We start from the raw sequence: 18,307 nt of genomic DNA on the forward strand, positions 1-18,307 counted from the left end.
TGATACCTTCTGTCTTATTGTTAGTTGCTCATCATGTAATACATCTTATATTATTTAGGGTCCGCTGGTAGAGTAGTTTCCAACGTAAGTGGCTACCCTTGGTTAATAAAACAATGTTATTATTCTCTCAACAGTTTGGCTGTACTATGTGTCTTCAATGTATCATTATTCCTTCAATTAAAGTCTTTAGAGGAAGGGACGACTAGCAAGCAGGTTTGGTCCAGTGCTGAGTTTGTACAGAAACTTGGGTAAGCAGAACCATTGGATGATCTTAATTGTAACATTGTGTTAGGTATATCTTTGAATAAACATAACCCCTCTTGATACAGTAAGAAATAGAGGTGTAGCATTCATTTATAGCTGCTAAAATGATCATTGAGTGAATGTACTGCTGGAGTAAAGGGTAGACATCATAAGCTTCTTTACGCTTTCAAAATTGTTAGTTGTGAAAGTCGAGTTATTAGTTTCTTTGACATCTTTTAACCCTAAATAGACTGGGCTAATTCGAAGCCTTAGAAGACTGGGTGGGGCGTATGATCTCGGCTGTTGATTGCGTGATCGCTACGAAAATTGGCGCGCATTACCCATGGCATAATCTACATAACTATAACATCACATTCTAAAATATCTTATTGCTAATTAATTATGCTAATTTAATCAAAACTTTACTCTAATTTACTAAATACTGCCCCTTAAATGCTATCTTATGGTTCAGAGACTCCTTTCAGGAATCTGATCAAATGTACTTTAAAAAATTTCAACATCACATTTGATTTTCTTATAAATTTATTTAATTGTTTTCCTAATTTCTTTTCGACTTTTTTGTTTTTTATTGTTTTTTTCAATGAAAATTGTCGGGACTGTGTTTTAACCATAATCAAGATGAAATTAAAGGAAAAATCATGATACATTTATGAATTTTGGCTAAATCACTATTTTTTATTGGATTGTACACAAATTCACATATTTGAGTAATTTTGCGTCTGTATACACTTACGAAATTTCGGAAGAGTGTTCCCGGGGGTCGCAATTTTTGTCTCAAAACTTGCTTGAGACTTGAAAGTAAAAAGTCAGTGTGCACGGCAGATTTATCACGGAAAATGTTGAGGTGGCTGAATCAGCCCCCCCCCCCAGTCTTTTAGGGTGAAAGGTTTATCTGAGATTGTTCAGTGTCCACATCTCTTGCTTGAGCCAAACCATGGAGGTTAAAAGGATGAAGTTACATTGAAATGCAAATTAATTCATAGAGCCTTTGATTTCTTCAGAAGTACAAAAGAATTCACAGGTGCACTATAGCCTTTTGAGGCGACTTGTGATGCCGCCAGTTTCATGGGTAAATTGTAAACTGATTTGTGTTAGAAATAGATAATTGTGAATATTTCCCATTTTATTTGATCACAAAATGTGGATATTAACCACATGACGAAATATATCTGAACTCTTATTATGACCTGAAATCGGGTGAAATATTGTATAACAGTTTCAAACTGTGAAAAAACCTCAGAACATTTTACAAATTTGCACACACTTCCTCATTATAAAAGTGAATACAGTGAATACACTCATTTGTGATGTTATGTGCCCACATGCACCCAGTTGAGTAATTTCAAATCATATTTCAATAAAAATGGAAACATTTATTTTTGCTTTCCTCGTATAAATTATCAATATCCGACCAGAGTCAGCAAAAAGTAACTATCATTGCAAAAGCATATATCCTGTTGTATCAGGCTAGTAAGTCTGTTGTTAGGTAGGAATCTTTTGTCTGCTTGACACATCTGCAAGAAAAGGCCAATGTAACACATGCTTCACATATTTTGTCCCTGCATCATCAAACGTGGCTTTAAGCCTAAAAGGACTGGGGGGGATCCTGGCCCCCTCCCCCCTAACCTCGTCGCTGTGCACAATATTTCCGAAATGCAAAAAGATACCGCCGCAAAATCTAATGACTTTTTGCTTTGAAATCTCATACAACTTTTGAGACCAAGTTCGTGACATACGGGTATAGTATCGTGACACATTGTCATGCCGGAAATTGCTCATTTATACTTTGTGTACGAAGTCTATGAGAGATGAAATTCATGAAAGGGTGATTATTTTTCATTCTCATTGATCTACTTAACTAATTTAAGGTTTAATTTACTTGTTAAATGGTTTATGATAATTTCCATTAAAGAAAAAACAATAAAATAAATGAAAAATACCAAATAAATACATGTAAGCCTTGAAGTACTAGAAATTCTAAAAACAAAGATATACAGATGGGAAAAATTTGACTTTGTGGAAATCTTTAAATTAGATTACAAAGATGTTATCTGGGGGAAAAAAGAAAATTGGAAGTGAAATTGGGTATTAAATTTGCACATGATGTTTTCACAAATAAATTTGCTAATTTTATTCATAATAAATAAAAAATTATTTTCAGATTTTTTTTAATACTGGCTTTTTTTAATACTGGCTTATGTAGTTTATGTGGTAAAGAATGTGTGATTCAAATTTTGGTGAGATCACGCAAACGGCTGCCTAGGTCAGAAGGGGGGGCCATCATGCCCCCAGTCCTTTTAGGGCTAAATGATGAAATCTTTTGAACTTATTGTTAAAGGGGAATCCAGCCTTGGCCATAAAATATTGTGTTGGGAAGGAGAAAATAAATTAAACAGAATGGTGGAAGTTTGAAAGAAATTGGACAAGCAATAAGAAAGTTATACCTGCTTTAAAATTGAGATCACTAATAACTATGTAGATTTCAAATTGGCAACTGGGTAAGTAAATTATGACAAGGGGCAAGGACAACTTTCCCATAGGCCATGTACTTTATTATCAGGGGTTTGTGGTTTTCTCCTAAGTACCCATTCCCCTGGGGCAGTAATCTAAATATAACCCATGTAGTATATTGTTTTATGTCCTCATGAAAGAAAAAATATAATTTGAAATAAAACTTTTGGAAAAAATGACATTTTAGCCATAATATGTATTGGAGTACATGGAAGAGTAGTCCTTGCCTTACATCACTATGACATCCCATATGCGGCCAATTTGAAATCTCTATGGGTATAGTGATTATCAATATTTACAACTTTTAAAAATTCATATCTTTCTTTTTGTTTGTCCAATATTGTTCAAACTTTCACCTATCAACTTGTCTGATTTTTCTTTTCCTTATAAAAACAAGTTTTTATTTGGGTTGGATTCCCTTTAAGCTCTCACTTAATATCTTCTGCATTCAATCTCATGTGGGTTATGTTGATCAACCTTGACGAGTTCTATACCATTTTATAGCTCAAGATGTGCTTTGTGAAAATGTCAAAAATCATTGTTGGCATTTTATTGTTGGTCTTGGGATGGCTATTCACATGTTTAAATACACTTGATAATACAGATATGTTTCCCTAATATGTCTTTCTATGTTTTGATTTTTTAGGGAGTTGCCCAAGTCTGAAAAGGATTGGACTGTCTTATTACAACAGCAACAACAAATGCATTCTAAAGAGATGCAGAAATGGAGAGATATAGTTGATCTTTGCATACAGCTTATTAAACAGGTAAGGACACCCAGGCATAGTCGATAGCAAAAACTACAATTTGGAATTGAAATTGCTTTTAGTCCCACAAGTTGGCTAGCAATAGACTGAAGTTTTATATTCTATTATTATTCATACCACTATTCTGAACGTTATATCTTTAAGACTTTATAGGCTAAAATACAAATCAAATATTATTACAGATTTTTTTTTCAAAGTCGGCTGCAGCACTCACATCCTTTGGCATGATGTTTAACTATATATATATTCACAATTCTTCACTCAGATGTAGTAAATGATTACCTGGTAGGAGAGAATTCTTTAAATGTTTATGATAGTCATACTCAAGTCAGGGTAATAGTATGCAATGCTATTGGGGTGTTGGAAGGAATTTGCGATCAATTGCAAGTCAATTTTTGGTCCCTAATATGCTTTTCACACTGCATTTCCTTAACCCCATACTTTCCTTAACCCCGGACTATCCTTAACCCCATCTTTTTTTCGATTCACACTGTCTTACTTAACCCATACTATCTGCTCAACCGTGGTTAATGCCTTAACCCCGGACTACCCCTCAGCTCATGAATACTGATGATTTTTACCATACAGAGCGTGATTAACGTGCAATTCGACTTCTGTGATTGGTTAATGCTTAGCCCCACTTTCCTTAGCCCTGTTTCGTTTTCACACTGCATCTCTTAGCACCGCAATTGTGGTGCTAGCACCACAATACACCACAATAAGCCGGCTAACCCTGCTTTTTTGCAGGGCCAGATAGTACCGTACTATTTACCGTGCTAGCCCACTTTGCTAAAACGTAGTGTGAAAACGAAGTGGGCTAAGCTTAATCCCGGGAAATTGGTGGGGCTAAGACCCCCGCTTAGCCCCACGAATTTAGGACAAAAAGTGCAGTGTGAAAAGAATATAAGTCAATCATATGTCTTGCAGTTAATTGCAAATTAGTGATTGATTGCTAATTTGCTCTTTGAAATAACAAGTTAAATCTGATTTGCTACAGCCAATGTTGATTCATCAGTTGTAAAATTGCAACAGAATATTTGCAATTGATCGCAAATATTTTCTTGCAACACCCCCTTAGAAGTATTATATAACATGCTTATTTCATTAATGGAGCATATTATTATTCTTTTTCAATGTTCACTTTGTTTGTATGATAGATTGTTGTTATTGTTTCATGTAGATGGAAGCAACATTAGGAGAGTTACACAGTGGGATCTCACCAACTGATAACATTCCAAATATCAAGGAACTACTCCAACCTTCACAACAAGACATTAATACTGATCATCAAACACCTGATGGGGGATAGTACCATCTCAGGAATAGATGAATTAACACTGCAGATGAGAGAGAGAGAGATGGTCATTCTGTTTGGTGATAGAAAAATACAGGGTAAAATGAATTAAGATTTACCATCAACAGCAGCCAGGACATTACTATTATATTCACCATTTCTATCAATCTTAGTTTTGTTCATGATAATTTTAATAGTAAATGAGAGATGGTTATTTTATTGTCAAGCGAGTGATGTGAAATATGGTCAATTTGCTATCATTACTATTGCCCTTAGGATATTAATGTTATATTCACTGTAGCTAACAATTATAAGTATATTCATATGAATGTGGAATGATGATTTAGCCATCAGACAGCAATGAAACAGAGCCTTTTATGTGAAGTAATAGTGTGTGGAAAAGCTCCACACATACACAGCCAGTGTGTTTATCTTCTTCATCTTGAAGCATCAATTACTTTTGAAGAAGATGAGAGATAGTAATTACTTCTTTGGGGCAACAGTATAATTATATTCATGATATAAACAATCAAATACATTTTGCACAATGCAGTGTTATATGGTAAATTTGCTTTTAAAGAGCAGAAGAAGAATCATTCAATTATGCAGACAGAAGTATCACTATCATCGAATCCTAGCCATGGCATGTTTTCCTTCAGCAAGAAATTTATCCACACTGTGCTGCACTCGACCCAGGTGAATGGGTACCCGGCAGGATTAATTCCTTGAATGCTCAAGTGCCTAGGCAGCCCAGCTAAAGCCGGGGTAATAATAGCAGATTCCGCTGGGTGAACAGTTTTCGGAATTGAAGTGGCTACCCTGGGTAAATATACCGCTATGATGATAATGCTCAGGACAATAGTGACATACATTATTTCACCAATCTAAAATATCTCTACACAATTCAAAATCTAGGCATTGTTTAAACTGTCATTCAATCATAATTCTCCTTATCGCATACAGCTGATACATGGTGATATCAACTGGTTCAAGTACCCAAATAAGGGGTACTTTCAATGCGAACAGCTGATCATTGTTTCCCAGCCATAGGAACACACAGCATTTCAAAGTTCATCTCATTTGTCAAACTGTCTAATGTTGAGGTTGATCCATGGTTGTATAAACAATTTTTATAATTCGGTAGAGAAACTCACACTTTCTCAATCAGCTGAGCTAGCTAGCTGTAGGGGAAGGCGGGGTAAGTTGAGCATAGGGGCAAGTTGAGCCACCAGCCCCAGGCCAATAATGAATGAGTCAGACATCGTGTTGGTGTCATGTATTGATGACCCATAGCATAACCCCTAACCCCACCACATTGTTTTCAACTTTGAAACAAAAAGTAGTTTTTTAGAGGGGAAAATATGGATTTCAGCCAAAAAAGTAAAAAAGAGTGTGAAATAGATTAGTGGTTTATAAACACACGTCTTTAAATATAATAAAGACGTGATAACAACATTATTAGTCCAGGTATGGATCTTCATTATTGTCATAGTCTTTTATATGATGGATGCATAATAAATGTATGGATACAAATTATCGCACTAAGTTCGGACTGGGGTAAGTTGGGCCAAACAGCATGGGGCAAGTTGAGCCATGGTAATTCCTATGGTAATGTATCTTATAAAACAAACAAACCATAAAAATCTGTTGAAATGCTGGCTGAAAGGAGCAAATTTACATGACTGCTCTTTTCCTTTCAAAGGATGTTAGTATTTATATAGAATTAGCAAGTGAAAAGACTTTAAACAAAAAATGACATGCTGGTTCTCCCCTCATACATTTTGTACATCGTTTTTGTGGCACAACTTACCCCAGAAGGTGGCTCAAACTTACCATATATGGGGCAAGTTGAGCCATTTGACATCGTTTTTTTTCCAAGGTCACGATGACTTCCAGTGTGGGGATAGAAAGTTATATATAGGTGGAAAATATTTCAGAAGAATTAAATTTCAAGGCAAGGTACTTATTTCGACAAGATTATTAATCATATGAATTCTAACATGCAAAAAGCAAAAACTGTCACAACTTACCCCGCCTTCCCTATATAGTAGCATTGATTAGCTACTCCACTAACTGCAACCAGAATTGAATGTCCAAACAGAATCACCCTTGGATGCTGATATGGATAGTTTATTATCTCTGATTACTGGCTTTGTAGGCTAAGGAGAATTGCATACCCTGAGGTCTCTGTCTGTTACACTAAGCAACCTATGAAGTCTACCTGCTGGATGCATGGTGTATGACAAATCTTAATTGTCCCCTTGTTACATAGTAAATAGCATTCATTTTATCAGCACAGCTCAGGTATTTTAAATTAAAGAAGATTTAAACTCATTCCATTAGAAGCTAAAATGTTTTTAGAGGAAAGTACTTGTTTCGTTACTTGGTAATATAGTGTTTGATTGTATTGAGTAAGGAATCTGTATGTTATCATTGAGATGGGGCTATTTTATCAGACTCCTTTAATCAGAGTGGTGCACTATGGGTAAGAAACCTGACCAGACTTGAGTAGATGAGGACTACAGATGTCCTTATTAACACTATTTTGTATCTGCATTGATTAAAGGTTATTGGGGCCCGTTGCAGAAAGAGTTGCAATCATCGCAACTCTAAAAATCATGCGCAACTTGATTTTCAACCAATCAACAGCGTGCATTTGGGACTTGCGATCATTTTTTTTCTTGCGTTTGAATGCGATTCTTTCTGCAACGGGCCCCAGTATTTTTTGTTGAAAAAAGGGTTCACGCTATGAAATGGTTTTCTCCAATTATAAAGTAGTTTGTGTTAATAAAAAAAAGAAACTCCCCATTTTCAAAACTCCATACAGTAATTACCAAACATAACAAGTTTTATTAGCCAAAATGGGTAAACAGAAATATGTGATGTGCAGTTATGCTTGTTAAATAACAAGCTTAAGATCTGTGAGTTGTGTGATGTGACATGATGAAGGCATTATGACCTTACCAATATTATACATAACTGAATGTTCGGAAGAAAATAGCCTCAAGCTTACACACAATTTTCTGAAGCTTATTTTTTAATATACTGTACATATCACTAAATCAGCCAACAAACGAGCTCCACTTCCATCTACTATTCAAGTAAATGGAAGTATTAATCTGTGACTCTGGTCACTTTTTTCTGTGATTTTCATGACAGGCTTAATTTGAGATGTACAGAATAACTGATAATCTTGATTTGTATAAGATGAGATTTGATTGAAAATAAGATTTATATATGTAATGAACATATACTAGAGAAGAATTATTAGGGCATGTAAAAATTGCCTGTTGAAATTTTAGATTTCATTCTGTTATGTCTGTATTCACAAAGGATGTTAAAACAAAGAGTGGGTACATAACATTAGGACTATACAGATTTCACTTGATCTAGTGTGTGCTAAGATAGACCCAATGATAATATGTGTTTAGGGTGCTAAATACACTCAGAATACAATTATGTATAATTGTGATTTCTTCATGAAACATTGTATGCCCTCCGTGTTTAAACCTACTTTGTTGATTTAGTCCTATATCTATATAACCTGGGAATCAATAATTAACATTTCTAATATTTATCACACACAAATGCAGAATTTGTAAAAATTCCCATTGTAAAAAAAGCCTCCAAAATGGCCCTTTTTGACATTTGATATACTCACTCAAGCATGATTTGATGAGATTTTTAATGAGAAGTTTGTCAATGAAATTAAAGCAGGAACACCTGCCAAAATGTTCTCATTTCGTTGAAAAGTTATGGTATGTAAACATAAGAGAAAACTACTTTTTTTGTCGTGTTAAGGTTTTCTCACAAAAACCAAATAAAATACTTTGTTGTAGTACTTTAAGTCGAACAGAGATTTATTTCCAAATTTGTATTTCAAAATTGTAAAGTTGTAATGTATAATGTTGTACTGTTTTTTTACTTGGTTGCAATGCTCTTATGTGATGCAGTCTAACCAATATGTATATGGAAATATTTTATTTGAATTACTTACGTGTCAACATAGTTGAGGGCTATCATGACAGCCTAATTGCATGATTTTTGATGACCAACTTTTCAAGTTTTGCCCCAAGATCTGCCACACACAATATTTAAGAATATTTAGATAATATTCAACATACGGCAGAATAATGATAATTGAATTTATTTGCTCGCTCGTTGCATGAAAAAGTTGCCCTTGAAGATTTAAGGCAACTTTTATTTCCATAAATTTAGCAGTTGCCCCAATATGTAAACCAATAATTTAAGTTTTAAAGATGAAATTTGGAGTTTGAATAATGAAGAAGAATGTTTCAAATTGGTTGAGAGAGTCTGTTTATAATAAGAACTGGTATTTGCTAAAGGCAATGGAATCATCAATATGTCAACCAATTGATCAATTATTTTAAAAGTCGCAAATACTGCACACAGAATAGTATGTATGGGACTACATACAAACTGTCAACCTCTCAGTTTCAGTTGGGTATGTTGTTATATTTATATATTGTTAACATTGACTTTTTGAGGATATTTGAAGATTAATCCGCCTGAGTGAGAAATTTTTTCATTATATTTTCGTATAGCTCACTTTGATTTTTCAGTCTTGAAGAATTTATCATTTAAGTTGGTTTATATTGTAAATTTAATTATAATAATAGTTAATCATTGTTCAGAGCTAAAACTATTTATGACTTGTGCAATATGATATACATGTATAAAGATTATTTGATTGGTTATATGGTACTATATTATTCTGTCTAGAGCTATATGTTATGATTGTATGGGTGTTCATTTCTCTTTAATTTGTTTCCATGTTGTGAAACCATTTTTTTCTCTCTTTAGATTTAAAGGAGGAGGCAGTTTCATTTAGTAATGATGAATCTGATTGATCTCTTCTTGACTGTTCATTTATTTATCTTGGGCATTTATATTTTAAAACAGAAATTTGTCCTAAGAATATGTGAACAGGTATGGCAAACTCCATAAAAGTCGGCAGAATGAATTTTTAGTTAAATATGTTTACTGAGAGAGGATAATCTGAGGTGTTGTATAGCTCACTACTATTGGATGTTCCTAACCCTCATTGACTCTCATAGAATGTTACTTTTGTTGTCCTGTCTATTGAAGCACATCTACCATCACTCACAATAGTGACAAGGATTATTCTTGACACAGCCATCACATTACTTCAAAATTTGTTAAACTAATTAGGCACATCCCATTCTTGATTATTGAGGAGTTTGATTTGATTTTATTAATTTCCGTTTCACAACATAAGTATGATAAATATAACATGACAAGGTCGAAAATACTGCAAAACATAATGAAATATATATAACCTAATCTTAGACTTAAGGAACACAATTCAACAAATAAAAAAAAACCTAATATGACATTTGTGTTTTAAAGTAAAATGGAGAGAGGGAGGAGTATCAATGAAAGATCATATCTAGGTTTTTATTTATTGGAGTTCAAAATAAAGGGGATACTTTGACTGTCAGAAAGGACAAATTTGAAAAATAATTTACAAAGGCACAATATGGGTCGACTTAAACTTTCAATTTGGATTTGTTTGGTACATTCATTTTTTTATTGATGATAGGAAAAAGTATACTCTTAAAAAAATAATGAAAACTTTAGTTTGACTAAGCTGACCAAAACGTGTTTTTATGTCCTACTGAATATCAGATAGTGCATTTTTTTTGCCGTGCTTGGTCTCATTATGTTTGGGATTTTTTGTCGTTTGGTTTATTAGACCGAATGGAGTAATAGTATATATAAATATGACATATCCTATATGGCCAATTTGGTCAATGTGGTTATAAATACAGAGATTAAAACTTTTTTGCCTCGTTTGATAGTTACAAGTTTTAAGTTAGATTGGGTTCTCTTCTTTATTGCAATCAGACAACAATCAGGTAATTTATTTTGAAATGTACAATTAGGTCACCAGCATTTAAATGAAGTTTACATGATAATCTTACTGCTTTGTAATCATAAAGAGTGTTTCCTTATCACCAGTGTTTACTGTTCATGTTCGGGAAACACTCACCTGGTCTGAAAAATTACATTTTTATTTTGAGACGAAAATAAGGAAAAGAACATAACATGTTATTAAACAGAGCATGTTTGGAGGTTCACATCTCATCATCAGCCTAATATAGAACAGAGTCACTAGTATCTATACATTGGGATATTAAGGTAATTTCACTTTGATGTGGAAGGTTGACTTAATATAGACTCCACTATATTTTATGAATATGATATGAATTAATCTCCAACCCATCAAAAAAGAAAAGATAGACCTAAGATAAGGACAAAAATGTATATTGTCAATTTATATATCAGTATTTAAACTGCTAAACATATAAAATATTATGTTTGGTTCATACTTGAAAATTATAGGGCAGTTCTTTCAAATTAGCATTGTCTTGATTTCTTCATGTTGAACAGTTGTAGCATTATCAGTAGAGAGCAAAAAAAGTGATATATTTGTAAAAAAAAAAATGATAATAATTGTAGTCTCTTCTACATTGAAACGTGTTGCTAATTTGTATTTCTGAAGTTGAAAAGGATATAAATTTCTTGCTGCCTTCCATTTATTTTTAAATATTTGTAAAACTGCTGCGATCCTTTTGTGATGTGAAAGCTAGTCCATGAATAAAATTTGTGTTTAGATACACAATACTACATGATACTTTGAGTTTCCATGGGTGTATGTAGACTATGTGATACACTGAGTTTGGGTGAGTGTGTGTGTGTACTATGTGATACACTGAGTTTCCATGTGTGGTTTTATGCTTCTTCTATGAGCCCAGTAATATTAACCTGTTTCAACATTTTAGCCTGACAGAAAGAATGCTCTCAGTGATAGACAATCTTAATTAATCTTGAGATCGGGTTCACACAACCACCTTAACATCTGTTTTTTTTTAATTGTTTTGCTTCAAAAATCAGTTCACGAGCGACCGTGAACGACAAGAACTCTATTTCAGTCTGTTGTGACGAACTCTACATTTCAGCAAAAGGTGATCCAATGCATGTTTGAGGGCCAATATTAAGAGATCATTGAATATTACATATCAAATTTACTCAGATATGAAAGGCAATCTTCTATTTTCATTGATACCCCCACATCAATGTTGAAGACGTCATCTGTGTACGAATTACATTTTCTAAGTTCTGATAAGAGTGATGAAATTTTCACTGAGCTGTGTGATTTCTAAGGCAATCACTTTGAATAGCCTCTTGACATGGTATCCTAATAAAATCAAGGCTGTAAAAAGTGACTGGGCCATACAATCCACCCATTGCACAAGAAATTGAGAAACACAAGTATAATCTAGCTGTACCCTGTGACACGACATTTGCTCCTGCAACAAATGCTCTGGCGAGTTTTATTTCGTCTATAAAGTGTAGATTGAGGGTTTTACTATATAGTTTTGTTAGGTTTATGGTATATAGGGTACGGAATAATGTTAGTATATGACATATCGAAAAAAAAATATTAGCTCGTACTCTTCATTTATCTTAATTATAAAATTAGATACCTTATCCAAGAATACGAACAAAAATGTACTCAGAATTGTAATCTCTAGTTCGATAATAACAGTCGATCGAGGGAATTGTTGATGAAACTATTTTCCGCCCTCTTATTGCATGACGAAAGCTTGATCCGAAACGATAAGGGTTCACATAATATAATTCAGAAGCCCCTCGGTAATAATCCTGGCTACTGTGTGGTTTGATTTTTTTTCATGAAAATTGTACTTTAGTATTATTCTGTTATATTCAATATATTTTCTGAATTTAAATATAAATCATGACAGAATTAACATTATTCGCAAGGAAATCAATTACAATTATGTTTGAAATGTTTGGACATAATTATTGTTTATTACTGTACAATATCTTGTTTATTATTACTGCTGTTTTTGTATTACTAACTCATAATACATTAATAAACAAATAAATTAAATTCATATATATTGAATGTAATTCTGTTGAATAAAACTGTTCCCCGTCATGAAGGGGGGATAGTCATTAGTATGGATTAATATGAGGTTCAATCATAAATAGTCCCAGTATATGTATGAACATCGTTCTGGTGAAGAAATTATTAACTTACTTCAAGTAGTTTAAATAGTCATTAATCATTGTTTGATCTGAAGGGCCGATCAAGAGAGCTCTATACTTCCGTATCACTCTGTTTGCTCTCAACCGTTATTACTTCATAATTTGGAACCGGTTTGGATGTTACATATTTGGTTGGTACCTACTTGTATCGCTCCTTCATCTCCATTTCCATGTTTGTCATACACTCTTTCTTTCCATTCTTCCTCTGTCATCGGTTTTACAAACACTTTTCTTTCTTTCTATCTCCGATTTTCACCAAATGATTCGTCTTCATTATATCCAACTCTTATTTCTTTCTCACAGATTCTAATTTTTTTTCTCATTCTCACCACTGCCCTGGATCGGGGCGATTCGGGGGGGGGGGGGGGGTAATCGCAGTGTATTGACATACGGGGATGTGCCGCTCTACAATAGGTTTCTCTTTGTGAAAATCATCAAACATGGGGTGTTTTGATTTCAAAGATTCTTTTATTCATTATTTCAGTGACATCAACATTTACAAACAGTAGTACAAATAACATCATAATCAAAATAACCGAATTGATCATTCAAACACAATGTACATAAGATTTATAAATCACTTTACCAGGTCCATTAATATATTTCCATTTCACTGAAAGATAGATTAATGAATATAATACAGAAAAAATGGGAAAAAAAAACACCCGCATATCCAAACACAAAATTTCAATTAATACCGTTTGCTTTGCTCGTGTATGATAAACTACACTCGTGACCTTTGAAACAAGGCACACGCCCTTGATAATGAAACTGTTTCAAAGTCTAATGATGTATATACATGTATAGTACTTGAAAATTGATATTGAGATCAATATTATTCAACAAAGAAGCGCCAAAATTAGGAGCGTGTTTTTTTTTATTTGACTTTTTTTTGACCGATGTTGGCATCATTTTGTAGATTTTCATGACTGCAAAACAGTTAAATTGTTACTAAACAATCAATGATAATAGCTTACTTTATGAATCATTTTGCTAGAGGAAACAAAGCGCTGCTATTATTACCCCGGCTTTTAATGTAGATAGCATGATGATCTGCAAAAAACACCAACAAATGATAGATATGCCTACTATTCTATGTATAATACAAATAATTCATGTGCTTAGTCAATGAATTGTGGCTAAAGTATAATGTCCTCAGATGAACTGAGTAAAAAAATCCCTTCTGGTAACATTATACAAACACAAAAGATGGAAAGGATGGAATATAGGGCCAAGTAGTGATAGGGATTTTCATCCAACATTATTACTTCTCAGCCCATTGAAGGGTGATGAATCCCTTCCATCCTTTCATTTTTAGAATGTAAGGGGAGTAACTAAAAGTGCAAATGAAATACTTTGTTAATGTTTACCCCAGTAAAATTTTAACTAAAAAAGGGCTCGATACAACTGATACATGCTACATTTATCAACGATGTGTTCATTTAAAATACATGGTAGAATGTTAGAAATATACATACATAAACATATATAGAGAGAGAGGGGGAAGAAGGTAGATGTCTACCAAAAATTTGGAAAGTGAATACAGGAACTTGATTGTAGGCATTGCAAAAATTGCATTACTCGTCAATTTGTTTCGCATTTCTGATATATATGTATATATATATATATATATATATATATAATAATAATAATATCTAATAAGAGGTGGGACCCCAATAATTTTTTCAATGTGCGTGTAAAAACTTTTTAAAAAGACAATACGATTTTTTTAGATGGTTGTCCGCCCCCTTCCAAAATCCGTTCTATGGCTCTGTATACTCCTATCCTTTGTTCTACACTGTTTCTGTACATGAACAAATCATGCGGGGTGTTCTTCCCGACAAGATGTCATAAGCATACAATAAGTAAACATCACGGGAATCTTTAAACAATAAAATATCGTTATCGCTTGACTTTTCACTCTTAAAAATTACCTTTACTTAAATTTCTATTATGAAATCACCTTTTTAATAAAAATTATTAGACATCAATACTATTAGATGAATATGAGATTGAAGTACATTTATCAGGATACTACAACATTGATATCATATTTATTTATTTCCAAAAGTAAAGTTTTCCTAATATCCAAAATGTATAAATACCAATGACTCTGTTTATGATTTTAGACTGATTATGATATGTGAACCTTGAAACATGTTCCGTTTATCAACATTTAATGTTCTTATCACATGAGCTGATCGAATGGATTATAATTTGTTTCCCGCTTTTTGCTCAATACTATAACATCTGAAATTCGTGATGTAGGAGCGTTGTGGCCCAGTGGATTTGTCTTCGGACTTTAAAACAGATGGTCGTGGGTTCGAATCCCAGCCATGGCGTAATTTCCTTCAGCAAGAAAGTGATCCACAATGTGCTGCACTCAACCCAGGTGAGGTAAATGGGTACCGGTAGAAAGTAATTCCTTAAGAAGCTGTGTGCGCTATGAACGCCTAGCTTAGCCGGGTAATATAGGAGCGCCTTGAGCACCTATCAAGGTGGATATGTGCGCAATATAAATATCCTATATTATTATTATTATTATGTAAATAATCGTTCTTTCATCAATATATACTTTTGTAAAAAATAAAAATAAACAAGTAAGAAAGAATACTAATAACCGTTTAAGTGACCATGGGGATTTACATATGTACTGCCTTTTATATCTTAAAAATATATTTTGAAAACATAATATGAAACGCCCAAGGATTTATTTGAATGATTTGTAAATATATCAGTGAGCTCCACCGTTTTATCTTGGCCGTATTAGGATTGCAAATATCTTGTCTTTCGAAGGTTCGTTGTATGCGTGCTGAATTTATAGTTTCAATTTCTTTTGGAAAACAAGGAGGTTTTTACCATCGCATGCAATAACCTTTCCTGATGGCGTCACGATTACTTTCGATCCGTATAGAAGTTGTTTCCTATCGGTCATTGAAAGATCCTGTAAAATAAGAAATGACCCTACTCTTTTTTTCTTTTCTTCGTCGTCCGTCATCTGATCAATGTTTCCATGGTAGTAACCAGGATCAGATGATACGACGTAGAGGGCGTCATTCAGACGATCGTTGCAGATGTTGCATATGTCATCTTGACGAGGGAACTCCCAGAGTGGGATTTCGGTTTGAGAACCCTGTCTGTTGACTTTGAACAGCTTTCTGTCGGCAGGCATGTTATGAGAGACAATGTGTCCTGTAGAGAGAACACCACGCATGGTCATATCCTTGATGGGAATAGAACAATCAATTCTACCATCTGATGGATTCATGATATAGACGTTTATAGGATCCGTTCCATGTTCAACACTGATCATTCCATTCTGGAAAACATCAACGTATGCCCATGTGGAAAATCGAGCACCTTTTCGGGGGATGGAAAAGTCACTCTTGATAAGCTTCCACTGCCTGTCATATATTTTGACGAGTTCACTAAACGTGTCTCCTTTGAAATCCTTTTCATTTTCATAATAGTTTCCGCATACAATATTATCATCATTCAGTAGAGCACAGGAGACGGTCCAACGTGAACCTTGACTGGTTAACACTTTCTGACTCTGTTTGGTGCTCACGTCAAATGAGAATGTATCACAACCAAATACGTCATCATTCGTAGATGAAATAATTACAAGTTCGTCTATATGGCCTATGATTCTAGGATCTTTGACTTTATCAGTGACTTTGATGGTATCAACGAGACTCCACTCTCCTTTATATCCATTAATTCTTCCACAATACCCTCTTCTCTCAAATGTTGTGAACTTCAAATTTGCGATAGTGCGATTAATGGTGTCCAAAGAGTCTCTATTTAGTTTGTCATCTAGTGCGCCATTTCCTTCTGCTTCCTTAGCCTGTAGATCTTTGACATTTTCATCGCTTGTTGGTAGTTCCCCACTGTCTTGTACTCTGTCATTTTTTCCTTTCGTATCGCACTGCCCCGGATTCTCCAACTCATAGAATTTTCGTTCGATTTCTTCAGCTATGGCTTCAATTTCAGACTGAAGTTCAAGTTGTCTATTAGCAATGCGGTCTTGTATTATCTGGGTAGTTTCCTTGTTCCTGGTATGTCTTACTCTTCGGTCCTCGTTGTTTTTTAGTATCTCCCTGTTGATTTTTCGAAACCTAATGCTCTTTCCCATCATGCACCCATGGCTTGCGATCATTTGTTCAAGCTTTTGATTCTTTTCATCAATTTCCTCGTCAATTCTAGCCTCTTCCTCCCGTTCTCTGTCTTTTGCCCATTTCATGTCTTCAAAGACTTTAGAATCAATGTCGCTTCTCATCGATTCCAGATGAGCATTTGTTTCCTCTCTGCATTGAGCGATCTGCTCCATAGGAGAACTTCCGGTCGATTTGTTTAAGATACCTTGGTCATGATTTTCTCTCCGATGAGTCTCAGTTGTTGATGTGTGGCTTTCAGAATTGAATTCAGACATTGTAACTGCTGATGGGAAACCAGGGTGTGAATATCCATTGTTGATGATAGAGTCAGAAAGAGAAAGGAAAAGACAAGTTATATAATTGCGAATGTTTTGGCACATTTAGTAAAGCTACAAAGTAAGTTGAAAGATATTTGTAGCCTCTGGTGCTATTGGAGAACGGAATAACTCTTCGAATACATGGATGGAGACAGACATTCTACGTTAAGAATCGATTATAAAGAAATCATTTTCTTTTATACATGACAAATATTGTTTAAAAAAATCAATATACACAGTGTTAGAGATGAGGTACTGATTAAATGAACTCCTACTAAAAGAAAAAGAAAATATCGGTGAAAACCAGTTTACATTTGAATAAGTTACAAATACACTTTTTATTTTTGTTTGTTTTGTATTTTAATCAAATATGGAATAAGTAGCAATTCATGTCGGAAAATAAATTATTTTGCTATTTAATTGTTCAAAATCGCTTCTTATACATTACAGTCTTTAGTATGGTACACACAATTTGGATTGTTATTGTGAACAATGTAGCCTACTTCAATGAACAAAGGTTCAAACTGAAAGCAGCAGAAGGGGATCTTTTAAGGGTAAATTTTATACAACATTTTTGGGAATGGATGAATGTCTTTATAGTTTATAATGGAGGAGAAATGGGTACCTCCAAAAACGACAAGAAAAATGATAGAAGAACAACATCTTAGAGCACTATGCTAGGTGACTTCATAATGAACCAAAAGAAGAAAATAATTCAACGAATATTGATATCATACAGAAAAAAAAAAGTATCCAACCAACTATGATTGCTCGAACGCCGCCTTCAGTGATAGTAAATATTTTCCCTATTAGGCTTGTGGCGCTTAATCCGACAGGGTTTTAATAACCAATATGAAATAATATCAAGTTTTTTTTTTT

The 18,307-nt window shown here is 33.9% G+C and overlaps 1 protein-coding gene across 3 annotated transcripts in view; it reads left to right on the forward strand.

The window, feature by feature from the left end:
• LOC121419896 (protein Aster-B-like) overlaps positions 1-5,539 on the forward strand; it is a 42,944-nt gene extending 37,405 nt beyond the window's left edge. For all 3 annotated transcript variants that reach the window (XM_041614378.1, XM_041614377.1, XM_041614379.1), the window contains exons 17-19: positions 135-248; positions 3,422-3,542; positions 4,723-5,539. In XM_041614378.1, the coding sequence (XP_041470312.1) occupies positions 135-248; positions 3,422-3,542; positions 4,723-4,851 (364 nt within the window). In that variant the 3' untranslated portion in view covers positions 4,852-5,539. The remainder of the gene's footprint in view (positions 1-134; positions 249-3,421; positions 3,543-4,722) is intronic.
• Positions 5,540-18,307: the final 12,768 nt, after the last annotated feature.

This window comes from Lytechinus variegatus, chromosome 8, assembly GCF_018143015.1.
Source record: "Lytechinus variegatus isolate NC3 chromosome 8, Lvar_3.0, whole genome shotgun sequence".
Lineage (NCBI taxonomy): Eukaryota > Metazoa > Echinodermata > Echinoidea > Temnopleuroida > Toxopneustidae > Lytechinus > Lytechinus variegatus.